This window comes from Callospermophilus lateralis, unplaced genomic scaffold, assembly GCF_048772815.1.
Source record: "Callospermophilus lateralis isolate mCalLat2 unplaced genomic scaffold, mCalLat2.hap1 Scaffold_177, whole genome shotgun sequence".
Taxonomy (NCBI): domain Eukaryota; kingdom Metazoa; phylum Chordata; class Mammalia; order Rodentia; family Sciuridae; genus Callospermophilus; species Callospermophilus lateralis.
In genome coordinates this window covers 1,340,667-1,354,932 of record NW_027512821.1, presented here as the reverse complement: position 1 = coordinate 1,354,932, position 14,266 = coordinate 1,340,667, and the positions used below count along the sequence as shown (strand labels likewise).

Here is a 14,266-nt window from a genome sequence, read left to right as displayed (position 1 = left end):
GATACTCCTTCCAGAACATTCTCAGCACTCTGGGCACAAAATTAAGACCTGCTCTCTATCCCCAAAGAGCTTACGGTCTAGCGGGGACATAGATGTGCGAAGGAAGGAATACAGTACACAAAAGTGCTTTAACACTGCAGAGGCTCTGGAACACATAGAAGCACCCCGCTCTGCCTGGGGGTGGGGGCAAGTGACAGAGCAATGCCCCTCCTCTGACCAGGCCTAGCTGGCAGGTGCAGTAGGTGGCTCCCCCTGCAGCCCATTCCTTAGTGTCCCCATTGGTGCTTACCCAGCAGGTACTTGATGATGGCTTGATTGTGTTCCCAGAGGTTGCTGAAGGTCCCCCAGCGTGAGTGGCCATCAGGCACAGGGTTGGCCTTGATCCAGCCCCCACAGGCATAGCTGAAGAAGTCCTGGCAGGGGTCCACTGTGGGGTCCATGGAGTTCAAGATGGAGCTGGTCACCGAGACGCAGGCCTCGCTCAGGCACACTGGGGGTGTTCCTGGAGGGGTAAGGGAAAAAAGTCAGTGATGGGCAGGGAAGAGGGTTGGGGAGGGCAGTGCAGGTGGCCTAGGGCCCCAGCACACGAGCTCCACCCTTGCCCTGACCGAACAGATTTGGAACTGGATGGTCACTAGACCCCAAACAAGAAAGGGTTCTAGTAGCTTCATGATCTTCTGCTTTGTAAAATAAGACTTCTGCCCGTTGCCTAAAGTCCCTTCTGTGGCTTAAAAGTACCTGGAGCCAAGGTGCTTTTTTTTCCTTCTAGGGATTGAATCCAGGGGCTCATCACCCCGGGGCTACATCCCCAGCCTTTTTTACTTTGAGACAGTTTTGCTAAACTGAGGGTGACTTCAAATGTCCTATCCTTTTACCTCAGCCTCCGACGTAATCTGGGATTACAGGCGGGCACCAGCACACCCAGGGGTGGTTTTCTCTTAATCAACCCTTCCCTCCACAAAGATTCTCTGACTTCTTATTATTCCCCTATGCTCAACACACTTATCCACTCACTCACACACTCATCTACTCCACAAAATCAATACTGGGGCCCTCTGCGGAGTTCAGAGTGTGTGTGAGGCGGGGAGACAGGAGGCTGTCCTTCCCTTCAGGAGCCGACCCTTCTGCTGGGGACACACGTGTTACATAAGCAAAGTCAAAACACCAGGAGAAACTGCCACTTATTTACAAAACTAAACTGAACCTTGACTAGGAGCCAACTGGGTGATGTGGACATATGGTACCAGGACTCAGGGACAGGGAAAGGACTGGGAGAAGCCATTCCCTCACCAGGCAGGAGAGCTGGTTGTCCCAATTGAGGGTGGGGGGCAGTGGCTGAACAACCCTAAACTAAAACAATAAATAAATAAACAGAAACAACCTGAGAGGCTGGTTTGCCAAAGGCGTGAGCAAAGGCCGGACCCTGCCTCAAAGCTGTCTGATGAGCTCTCGCAAGGGACCAACCTGGCAGGTCCCCAGAGGCTCCTTGAGGCCACAGGACGAATGAACCTGCCCACCTCATGGCCTGCCCACAGGAGCCACCCAGGCCACAGGGGGGACTGCTTCCTGAACAGGCTGGGCACCAGGACCACCACCCACGTTCACGGTCTTCCAACCCTCGCTCCAGCGTCAGATATGGGTGGAATATCCCTGAGGAAATTGAGGCTCTGAGAGAGGGACCAGATCAAGTTCATCCAGCCACACGGGAGAGCTGAGAGCCAATGCTGCCCTGTCCTGGCCCAGCAGCCCCAAGGTCGTGTTTTCCTGCTGTCTGTCTCCTCTTTGGTGGCCACAGCAGGGGCTGGAGTGGCCTGACGGGCAGGATTGTTTCCTTCACCACACAGGGAGGCAGTGAGGCTGGGTAGATTTGGAGACTGGTAGATCTGGGTTCAAATCTCAACTTTCTGCTTCTGCCTGTGCGGTCTGGTGCAGAGACCTCCTTTAAGAGCCTGGATTGGGGGCGCAGCTTGGCAGTATGCACTCTGCCACCGAAGGCCCTGGGTTCAACCCCCAGCACTGCCAAAGAAAACCAAAAACAAAACCTCTGAGCCTCAGTTTTTCCAGGGTCCATTTCACTGTGACGACAGGAAGACCTCCCATGATCCCATCACACAGGGTACATCAGACAGGTCTGAGGTTCCAGACTAATCTCTAGAGAGGAGGAAAGACACAGCCTTCAGCTCACTCAGAAACAATACCAGCAGGGCTGGGGGTCTTGAACAGGTCCCCCAGGGTCTTATCCCCCTCAGCTGACAAACACCAAGTCCTTCAGGTGGATGAAGGGCTCAGAGGAGTCACACAACAGCAAGAAAATCAGGGTGACTTAATTTTGAGATTAGGCAGTAATTTAAAATGACAGAGCTACTGTGCGCGAACCCAGAGCATCTCTTCTACGGCAGAACTGAAGCTACCATTTTCAATATTTCCGCATGAGCTCCTCAAGAGTTTCAGAGTTGCATGTCCCGGTCCCCAGCCACAGCGACGACAGGACTCTTTATGGGGGAAGGCGGAGGAGAACTTGTGTGTGGCTTGACAAGGCCTATTCACTATTATGATAAAACTTCATATTTGGGAAAGAAAAAGAATACCTGTTGTTGTTACAACCAAACTACAGGAAGTAAAGCTTGGTATGATCCTGGCTGGTGGAAAGACCCAGAAGGCAGAGTGCTGAGGGGCTCAGGGTTGAAGACAAAAGCAGAAACCAGCACCTAGAGTCGGTCCTGCAGGTGGCATCTTCAGCGGGCGCCTCCTCTGCAGACACTGCCCTGGGTTCCTGGCTGGGTCCGGGGAGTGACTGTTGGGTTATCTAACTATTCTAGGGTTGACGATCTTTAAACAAATAGTCTTGGCCAAGCAGGTGCTTAATGTAAATTTGGTTAGTTAATTAATGGTTTCCCACCCTGCTCATCCAAGGCTTCCGTTCCTTAGGGAAACCTTTCCAGACTCTCTTCCCCTCTGGGTCCCTTGCTGCCTGGGTGTTTGCCATCTCAGTGTGGGCTGCACTGGGTCACGACCGTATCTCCCTGTCCACCTCCTGCACTAGAATATGAGCTTCAGGGTGGGTCTGCTATCTCCCCTGCTCCTCTATGTCCTCTTCTTGTCACTGTGCTTGGCATCCGGCAGCTCTTCAATACACGTCTGTGGAACAAACAAGTGACTGAATGAAAGTGCCTTGCCCAGCACCTGTCACCACCTGCAGCAGGGCTCATATTTCTTCCCTTTAGGATGTGTGGTCAGCTGAGAAGCAGGAACCAGACCCACGTCGAAAGCATTCATCTGGATAGTGCCATCAAAGACGCTTTGAAATATTTCCTGGGAGAACTTATTGTTTGTTTGGCGACTGCTGTTTGCAAAGCACCTGAGAGTTTCTGGGAGGGAGGGCATAGCAGGAGGGTGGACGGGAATGCACTTCACTGGCCAGACATCACTCACTGACAGGTCTTGTAGATTCACCAGAGGATCTGCCTTGACTGGCCTGATGTTTGCGCATTCATGGCCAATGTCAGCACCTACTGCTGTGTAACGAGGTTACTGTCAACATCTGAGGTGGCCACTGCTTTCTCAGGTGGCCCAGGGTCACTGATCCTCTGCCGGGCTCATTCCTCTCCCGGGTCCAGGCCAGGGAAAATCTGAGGCCCTGAGAGCCAGGAATTCAAGGCTGAAGCAGGATACTTCCGTGTGGGCCCCACTTGGCAGAAGTGTTTTGGGTTTGATTGCTAGGAGCTGACCCTGGGGGTTCCCTTTTGGTTTCCAGTGAAGAAACTTCCTGGGCAGGAACTCCTAGGGATGGTCGAAGGCAACACTGGCTGCTGAATCTGCCCACTCCCCGTGTCCTGGGCCATGAGCTGAGCAACGAAGCTGGCCACCTCCACAATGATTGGCCAGTTGTTCTGGACTGACTTCGATGAGGATAAGGTAAGGTGGCAGCTTCAGGGTGAGGAAGATCTGCTTGTGCCCTGTTGACAGAGAGGTGCATGCACACACTCGCAACTCACACCTGCACAGTCAGGTACACACGCACACTCGGCAGAGAAAGGCTGTCCCCAGCTTAATCCTCCTACTCTGTGGTTCACTCCAACTTCCAGTTCCTAGGCCAACATGATGGAGATTTGGGCCTACTTTTTCTTCCAGTAGGTGCAGGATCTCTAAGAAAATTTCGTCTATTCAATTTACTGCTTGCACAGTTAAGATATGCAGGCACGATGCCAGGCACATATGGTTAAAAGTCTGGAGATTAGTAAGTAATGAATCAAATAGGCATTAAGCACCTGCTGGGCCAAGCACATTTGGTAAAAAGCCCATAAACCATTAAAGAGTTAAATAATCAAGTGATTATTTCTTAAGTATTACACAGGTCCTTAGCTCAGTGCCTGTACACAGATTAAGCACCTGTCATGTTTATGGAATGAATGAATGATATGGGTCCCATACAAGAGGGATGCAGGGGTGACTCAGATGAAGTCTCTGCCCTCTCCTCAGGCCCCCAAGGGCCCTCCCCACCCAAGCCCAACATGGCTACCCTCACAGGTCAGCAACTTCACAGTGGCAAAGGCTCAACACAGCCATGAGCTCTCTGGTGGAGTGAGTGACCAAGTTGGTGGATGGAACCCCTGGGGGTGCTCACCAGGTGGACCAGCAGAAAGCAGGATGTGGGGGTACAGGAGAGTGGGACCCTGGCTTTGGTTATAACCCGAATCTTCCCTGTTGGGTTGCATAAGGGCTGAGCAATGAGGCACTGACTGGATCTATGCAGCTGGACATGAGATCCAGCCTCGGACCCCTGACTGCAGGACCTGAGAGGCCCCATGGCATCACCATGTGGGATGGAACAGACACACCCACTTACAGAGCGGTGCGAAGGCCTTGAGTCACAGAGCTGAGCTCCTCTTGGGTCCTGGTGTGCTCCGGAGTGATTTCTGATTACAAAGCAGGTGGGCAGGGCCTGGGCCTCAGAGCCCTCAGGAGCCCGCAGCCTGTGCAAACTTCTCCACTCAATCTGCCACTAGACCCCCACTGGCTGTGTAAGCTTGGTCTATGCCCATTTTCTCATATGGAAAAGGACCCAAAGCAACCACGCCTTGCAGGGGTGCTCCGAGGAGGACAGGAGGCGACAGCCTTAAATGACAGGCGTTTGGCCCACGGGTGGTGTACAGTAAACAGAAGCTTTTGTTGCTAGTCTGTTGGGACTGAGGACAGCAGGCAGTGGCAGCCTGTCTAACCGTCCCACGTCCTAACAACAGCAGTGCCCAGAACTGAGCTGAGGAAGTCCTCTCAGGCACCAGGTACATCCTCAGAGCCATCTCCAAATCGGGCACTGCTTACCCATTTAAAATAGAGAAGACGAAGGCTCTGGGAAGTGACGTGGCCTGTCCAGGTCACGCAGTTGAGAATGTGCCAGTCCTTCTGGTTCCAAGACTTTCATACCATCCATGCCACCCACCTCCCTGGGCTCGGTCTATCCTCAGCTCCCTGAGCCCACCAGGCCCAGCCCCTGCTCAGCCTTGGAAGCCAGTCCAGCTTGAGCAGGAAGCTGCCCTTGCACAGCTCGACAGGGCGGAGGGCAGGAGGGAGACGAGCCCACCACGAGACACAGAGGCACCTACTTGTCTGGATCTGGATGCCCAGAGCTTCCAGACAGGCCACCAGTCCTGCCACCAGAAGTACCACCAGCACCACCAGCCACTTCTCCACCTGGGTCCGAGCTGCCCAGCACCTCTGGCCACTCCGGGGGCTGCGGAAATTCACCTGCAGGGGAGGAGGCAGGAGGGGTGGGGAGGACAGGTGCCCAGGGTGCCCCCTGCCCAGGAGGAAGGGGCTCCACGGCAGGCCCGGGCCCTGGGGAGGCATCAGGGCTGCCCTCCTAACTCAGGGGTGGTCCAGTTCCCACAGAGTCAGCCCTAATCCAGGAAAGGAGCCGCCACCCTGCTCAGTAGCTTGACTTGCTTCCACCCATCAGAGAGCTGGCAGCTCAAGCCAGCCAGGCTTGTGTGTTCTGTGCTACCCGATAGGAGTAGATGAAAAAAACCTGTGGCTCCAGGAGGGAGTTCAAGAAAGAACAGGATGTTTGGACTTGCAGGCATCCAGCTGGGCTCTCCTCAGAGCCCCCATGTCCACAGAGCTGGGGACAAGGCTGACCATGGCTCAGGCTTCCCAGAGCAGGGACGTTCTTAGCTCAGAGAGCCCTCCCAGCCCCTCAAGAGCAACCTGATTAGTCCTCTTTTTACATTTGAGGGAGCGGAGGGGGAGCGGGTGCGATCCCACCTCCCCAGCACGCAGCTCAAGGGGTGGAGTCTGCAGATTCCAGAGCCCCCTAGAGGGAGGGCCAGCGGCGGGGGGGGGGGTCTCGGGAGATGCTGCGGAAAACACAGGGAGAAACAGCTCCGTGCAGGCAGGTCCTCAAAGGGAGGGAAAATGTCCCCTGCCTCCTGGCTCAACAGGAAAGGAGGCACAATGGGGGGAAGCAGAGGGCGTGGTGGGCCCTCCAGCTCCAGGGACAGAGCAGACGACAGCTCTCAGCCCAGGCCACGCACACCCAAAGCCTGCCCTGGGTTCCCCACTGTTCTTAGAGGTACTTCCTGCAACAGCCCGGGCCACAGGACAGGAAGGGTCTCCTGAGGGTGGGGGTTGGCGCAGTGTCATGACCTCCCTGTACAAATAGCTGGGTGCCAACTCAGGCCACACTAGAAACGCTGACGGGAAGGTGGACTGTTTTGCTTTCCACTGCTCTTGTGCAGCAGGCAGGCAGACCAAGAAAAGTTGGGGGTGGGCAGGGTTTCAGTCTGGAAAGGCTTCCTGGAGGGGGTGATGTCTGGGCTGGGTCTTAAAGAATAAGTAGGAGTTGGTGAGGGGTGCGAGGCCTGGATCCCACAGGGCGCTGTAAGCTAAAGAAGGCGGACTGCCTCCTGGGGCCATTTGCCCTTTGGGAAGGGCTGGGAGAGAGGAGTGAGGCCTGGCAAGGAGGGGAAGGGGGATAGGGAGACATTAAGGAGGCCATGGCAGCCTGCCGGGGGTTTCAAGGAGACCCAGAATCCAAGTGGCACAAGGAGGGGCTCTCTAGAGCCAGGAGAGGGCCCTGACAATGTCCCATGCCACCACTTAGGGATCTGACATGGGCCCTTGAGGGAAGGGCACTGTGGCCATCCTCAGAGAGGATGGAGAGTACTGGGAACTGCTGCACCAGAGAGAGGGGAACATGAGAACTTTCTGTGGAAGAAAAATTGTGTCCTAAAACTGGGAAAGGAACTTGAGAACCGATGACACTTTCATGGACATCTGGGAGGCTCTGACACGGCTGGTGGGTCAGCAGAGGGAAGGAGTTGCTGCCTGCTAGGACCCCACAAAATGCTTTTTTAAAATGGGGAGATGCAGGCTGGGTGCGGTGGCGCAGCCTGTAATCCCAGTGATGGGGGAGGCTGAGGCAGGAGGATCGCAAGTTCAAGGCCAGTCTCAGCAATTTAGTGAGATCCTGTCTCAAAAACAAAAAGGGCCGGGGATGTGGCTCGATGGTGGAGCACTTGCCCAGCATGTGTAAGGCCCTCGGTTCTATCCCCAGCACTGCAGAAAAATAAAAGAAAGAAAAAAAAATGGGGTGGGGCGAGCAAAGATTTCTGACCATGTTACTTTGAATTCGTTAAACTTTATATTAAGCTGGGCACGGTGGCACACACCTTTAATCCCAGCAAGTGGGAGGTTGAGGAAGGAGGACAGGAAGTTCAAGGCCAGCCTGGGCAACTTAGCAAGACTCTGTTTCAAATAAATTTAAAAAGACTGGAAGGTAGCTCAGTGGCAAAGCAACCCTGGTTTTGATACCCAGTACCAAAAAAAAAAAAAAAAGCCTTGTATTAAGGTGAAAGCCAACGGTGCTCACACATATACACATACACACTAGTGTTAGCTCTAGAAGAAGCATAGAAGGGGGGCGGAGGGGAAGAATAAGGAGAGAGGACAATGAGGCACCCCATCTCTCCAGGACTGGCGCTCCGTCCTAAGGCGGCCGTGCCACCTGCCAGAGGAGCCGAGTCAAGCTGGACGTCATTGTTCGATGTCAAGCAAAGTGTTGAATCTAAACAGATGGTGTCCACTGGAAATTAAATTAGAATTAGGCCAGAATTGAATTAAAAACTCATAGTTCCAGGCAAGATCCACAAACAGAATTTGAAAAGAGATTCTTAACCCGTGGCATGTTTCTGGCTCGACTTGTGCTGCCGGGCCAAGGCCTCCTGGTTTCTTCTCAGGCCTCATCTCGAAGGGCAGAGCGGATCCAGAGGCAGCTCCCCGGGGCAGGGAAAGTCACCTGGCAGCACTGGCCAATTCCTGGTGCAATGGACAGGGCAGAGGCTGGACCAGGTACCACTCTGCTCCCTCCGGCCACCTGCTCAGCCAAGTCCCTTTTCTTTGAGTCCCCACTGCATCTGCCCTGCCCCCTGCATAGGACCCTGGGGACCATCCCAGGGGATGATGTCACAGCAAGGGGAGAGGTGAGCGATTTCTCGTTTTCCTTTTAGAAACGAGGGCCTGTCAATCATGGGAGACTGGGCTGTGGCCAGTTAGAGGGCAGAGGATTAGTGGCAAGCAGCCCAATCCATCTTGGGGAACATCACTGGAAAGTGGCCATTGGCCAACGTCCAGAGCCAAAGGCTGGAAGATGGAGCTGCGAGCCGGGTGGGCGCTTCCCACTGGCCGGCCTTATTTCCTAGCATCATCATGTGAGGCACAGAGAGAAGGAAAGCAGTAGAAAAAGGGGCGTCTCCCCCCAGAGAGCAGCAGAGGAGACCAAGGAGGAAGCACTGGATCCAGAAAAGCCTGGGGGTGGGGGGGTGGAGAGAACTGAGCTGCCGGGCCCAGGAGTTCCCAGGGTTTCCACAGCCAAAAAAACAAAGCCCTAATCGGGGATAAATATTCGGTTACAGAACCAAGTGCGTGGCTCACCTAGGCTTTCAGCAAGAACGAGTTCTGCAGGTGAGGACGGGGACCACCTGGGGCCCAGGAGCCTGGCCAGTAGCAGCAGGGGCAGGGAGCCTGGCTCTCAGAGTCAAGGAGCAAGGTTCTTCCCAGCCATAGCCAGGTCCCCCAGTGACCAGGCCACATGGAGCAGCAGACAGGAAGCCATTTTCAAAGGTCTGGTGGGGAGCCCAGCCCCTGCGTCCAGAAGCCCAGCTGCTCCGAGGGCTGGCAACGGACCAGGCTGCCCTGGAGTCAGCCTTTCAGAACAGGCAGACCGTGACCTAGCGGGCCCTGCCTCCACAAGGGTGTCAGTTTGGGGAAGTTTCTTTCATTACAGTTTCCATGAGGTGGACTTCCTGCTGAGGCCACTGGGGTCAGCCCAGAGCAAACCTATGGTGCCTTGTCCCCCGCCATCTGCCTGAGCCCTCCCTACCATCCGGTCCCCAAGCCTGATCTTCTTTGAATTATAGCTTAAAATTTTCCCATCATAGGGGAGGGGACACCTTGCAGGTCTGGTATTTAGAGAAACACTTTCCAGCTGTCTTTGATTTCCAGAATGAACACCCAGATCTCCTTGGCACAGGGAAGAAAGAAGTCAGAGGCTGGCCGAGCCTCCATCACATACGCCTGGGCAGCCTCTGGGCCTCATCAGTGTCCCTCTCTAAAGTGAGGAAGCTGGGATGAAGCCCCACACGGGACTGTCTCAGATTCTAGAACCTTAAGGCCAAGAGTCTAATCCTGTAACTGGAAGAGAGTTGAAAGGTCCCCTGGTAAGCACAGAAGGCTTTTTTAAGTCCTGAATGGGTCTGCCTCCAGAATCATCCTCCAAATCACTGCCCTATGAACTTAAATATCTCAGTATTCCTAAAAAATAAAAATAAAAGATTTTGAAAACTCACTGGATGAGTGTCACAGGTTTGGGGAGACAGTTGTGGCTGGAGGCTTCCCAGGTTGGCTGCAGGGGCAACCAAGGCTACTTCCCTTCAAGCCCCTGAAGTGTACAAGTGTGGGGCGACCAGGCTCTGGCTTTAGCAGGCCGAGGCCCAGGCAGGGAAAGCTGGTACATAAGGGCTGAGATGTTCCGAATGGTGAGTTTCTCGGAGAATTCTGCTGGCAGCCAGGTCTGTGCTCTGAGCACTGAGACCACGTTCACCTCTGTGGCCTCATTTGAATATTTGCAGCAGCTCCCAGAGGTGAGTTGCAATAATATTAACCCATTTCATAAAGCTGTGTGAGTGAGTTGCTTTCAGGTCTAAGGCCACGAGGGACAGAGCAAGGGCTCCAGGTTAGGACGAGGTGGCTTAGAGTCTGAGATGTAGCTCAGCGGGAAAGCACTTGCCTCGCGTGCACAAATCCCTGGCTTTGATCCCTAGCACCAAGAAAGAAAAGACGGAAAAAATAAATAATTAAAAACAGGCTTAGCCCTCAAACAACTCATTTGAGTGGACTGTAAGTAATTCGCCTAAAATAATAAGATAAAGGAAAACTGCTTTCAAATAAGGTATAGGTAGAACTTTCCTCCAGCTAAATTCAGCACTTTGTTAACACATCCACTAATAAAAATGGCAAGTGTAGCTCAGAGATGCAAATTTATATTTTCATTTATTAGCTATTGGTGTTAATCACTTTGGAATTAGAGCTAATTGCTGCTTCTTCTTCTTTTTTTTTTTTTTTTTTTTTGGTACTGAGGATTTAACTCAGGAGCACTCTCCACTGAGCTACACCCGCAGCCCTTTTTATTTTTTATTTTGAGACAGGGTCTTGTTAAGTTTCTAAGGCTGGCCTTGAACTTGCCATCCTCCTGCCTCAGCTTCCTAAGCAGCTATGATGATAGATGTACACCACCATGGCTGTCAAACAGCTTATTTTTATAGTTGCCAATTTAAAGAGGAAGATTTGGGGTTTCACAGTCCATCTTTAAAAGGCTAACATGGAGGGAGCAGTTATGTTTCAAGCATCCAGACCATGGAATAACCTGAAAGGCTAAAGATGGTCACCTGTAGTGTGATGACAATTGTCCTAATTGTTCATCTATACTAGATTGAATAAATAATATGCACAAAAGCTACATTTTTTAAAAAAAATATTTTAGTTGTAGATGGACACAATATCTTTATTTTACTTATTTATTTTTATGTGGTGCTGGGGATTAAACCCTGTGCCTCACATGTGCTAGGCAATCGCTCTACCGCTGAGCCACAAACCCCAGCCCCTCTATAGATTTTTAGTGGTGGCATGTTTTAGAAGATTTTAACATGGAAAATGCTTATGAAGTCGCATTGAATGCAAAATTCAGGACATATAACATTGTACATTTAAAGTGAGCTCAATTATCTTTGAACATACACACACACACACACACACACACACACACACACATATATATATATATATACACAAAAGGGACCAAGGAAGTAGCTAATGGAAGAGCACATATCCAGCATCATGCACAAAGTCCTAGGTTCAATCTCTAGCACCAAACACACGCATGTATGCATAGGAAAAACTAGAACCCATTATCTCTGAGCAGTGGGATCACTGTTTCTATTTAAATCCTTTTTCATATTTCCCTCTCTCTTTCTTTTAACCACAAATGAGTATGTAAAGATTTTATAGGAAAAAGACTTTCAAAGGATTAAAAACATTGAATCAATAATAATAAAAAAGTGTGCCTTGAGCTGAGCATTTGGTGCACAATGACTTGGGAGGCTGAGGCAGAAGGATAGAAAATTCAAGGCTAGCCTCAGCAACTTAGCAAGACCCTGTCTTTAAAAAATAAAGGGGGGAGGCAGGGGTATTGCTCAGTGTTCGAGTGCCCCTGAGTTCAATCCCTAATACTACAAAAAAAAAGAACAGCAGAAACCCAACTCTGCCTTGTAAGTTGAGGTAGACAGGTCTTAATTCAGAAACGCAGGCACTGGAGAATTCACTTTTGCCCTGGACACCAAGCAAGCCAAGTGAGGTACCCACAGAAATGTCCCAGCCTGGGCTAACCCTTTTGCCTTTCCTTGCATGGCAAGTGGAAAATATACACAGCTGGGCAGTGTGACATAGGGATACCAACTGACCTCCAATTCACATGACAGCGATATGGCCACAGGATGTCCCCAACTTGTCCCTAGGGCTCAGCTTTGACATCTATCTGTACCATGGCCATGCTGGCCCTTACTTCATAGGTCATAAAAACAACAGCGCTCCTAGCAGACGCTGGAGTGTGCTTTCCAAGCACTTTTCTCTGATCCCATCTCACAGATGAGAGAATGAAGACTGATGGAGATGCGGCACCTCACCCACAACCACCAGTGGGTCCCTGGCTTCAGAGTGGGCTCCCTGCACTCTGCCAGGGGATGCACCTGGATGAATGTACTGCTGATCTGAAAAAGGCTGTAAACCCAAGTGGGCTGCTGTCAGAACAACGGCACAGCATGTGATTTTGTTGTGAATTCTGATGATTTTGTGCTGATATATTTAGAACCTTCTGGGGAAGATGAGATGGAAAAAAAGATTGCTGATTAGATTCTGTTTTGATTTGTGAGGGGAAAAATGCCTGCTACAGAAAAATAACTTCCGGCTGGATTTAGCCTCTGAAGGGTTCACAGGGAAGCAGATTTAGACAGATTGGTTTGTCTCTCCCAGATTTCTAGGTCTGTGACTGAGCTAAGATGGGTTTTCTCCTCTCAGGGCCTCAGTTTCCCTATCTGTGAGTTGGGAGAAGTCACTCTGCAGCTCCTAGTGGTGGTCCTGAAGGTTAAGTGGGACCACACAGGTAGGAGTACTAAATCTTAGTGTGTATAGCACTTGGAATATGAGTTTGGATATCCCTGGGCCTACTTAACGAGTCTGGAGGACTTGGGGTATCGCTCAGGGGTACGGCACTTGGCTAGCACGCACCAAGGACCTTGGTTCAATCCCCAGCACTAAAAAAATCAAAACAGAACTGACTGGAGAAGGAACTCAATCAATGCGACTCCCCTTTACTGCTGTCTGAATTCCAGCTTCTCAGGGGTGAGTCTGTCCAGAGCTGTGCTGTCCCACTCTTCCTAAGTTCACCCTTGGGAGGAGTTCTGAGTGGATTTCAGTTCCCCAAGCAGCCCCAAGACTCTCCTGGACACCTCTCTTGGTCTATCTGCCAGAAGTCTTCCTGGGCTGAGGGGGTCCTACTCCTCCTCTCTCTGGAGTAGTTTCTCAAGATCCAGATCACAGGGCCACCCTGGGTGTTTCCTTCATTTCCAATTCGTTCCCACCTACCTGCCCAGGTGCAAACCCCACCAGAGCTGACCGCCTGGCAAGAACTGTCCCGGGGCAGGTGTGCAGGGCAAGGACAGCAAAAGGCAGCCTGGCTCACCTCTCTGCTGCCAGGCAGGAGCTGGCCAGTCCTGTGTCAGATTCCCACAGGGCAGACCCTGGAGGGAGGAATCCGGCTGCCCCAGTAGGTTGAAAAGAGGCAGGGAGAGGGGGAAAGAAGACCACATCCTTCCCCTCCCTTCCCCCAGGAAATTCAGGTACTGGGGCAGGGAGGGGCAGGAAGAAAGGGTAATGTCCCCAGATAGGGTGGGTTGCCCAGGGCCATGCGTGGAATATAGGGACTTTCATGCTAAAGCTGGAGCAGTTTTGATCCCGCCAGCAGTGGGTTGTGGGACCCGGGACAAGTCCCACCAAACACGGGGACTGCCTCTTCTGTGACATGGTAACTGGGCCGACTCAGGTCGAGGGGGTGCTCGACTCTGCCACCTGGGCGTGACTGGGAAGCAGGTGTCCGGGAGATCGGGGGCAGACCGGCCAGGCAAGGGGAGCGACCCGCGTCAGCGGCCTCAGAAGCACTGCGGCCAGGAGGGGACCCTCCTCGTGGAGAGCAGCCGGGGTCCTGCGGGACAGGACGGCGCCAGCGCGCATGCCCGGGTCTAGCCGGCTCCTACCTGCAGGCCTTTGGGGTATGCGTCGCCCTCGGAGAGCCAGTCCACCAGGTCCTCCTCGTCCAGCGTGGCCCGCTTGTAGGTCGACATCTGCAAGGCCAAATGCAGCACGGACTCCCTCAGCGCCTCCATGGCTCACACCCAAATGGGGAAGCGCCCGCGCCCCGTGCCCCGCCTGGGCGGGGACACTCAAGCCGCCGGCTGCCCGCCCGCCCGCCCACGCTCACCCCCAGCACCGACAGCACGGCGGCCACCCGGGCGCGGTGGCCACACGCTCCGCATGCTGCGCCTCGAGGTGCCCGTCCCCGCCGCCTCCGCCGCGGGATGGGGGGAGGGCCCTCCGGAGACGCGCCACCTTCGCGGGCGGGGCCTGAGCGGCTGGCTCAGGTTCCCTCGCTGGTCTCCGAGCG

The 14,266-nt window shown here is 53.0% G+C and overlaps 1 protein-coding gene across 1 annotated transcript in view; it reads right to left on the bottom strand.

The window, feature by feature from the left end:
* LOC143640306 (endothelin-converting enzyme 1-like) overlaps positions 1-13,988 on the bottom strand; it is a 40,399-nt gene extending 26,411 nt beyond the window's left edge. Inside the window, 3 exon segments of the mRNA XM_077108155.1 lie at positions 290-502; positions 5,604-5,745; positions 13,860-13,988. Coding sequence (XP_076964270.1) covers positions 290-502; positions 5,604-5,745; positions 13,860-13,988 — 484 coding nt within the window.
* Between the last annotated feature and the right edge of the window lie 278 nt (positions 13,989-14,266).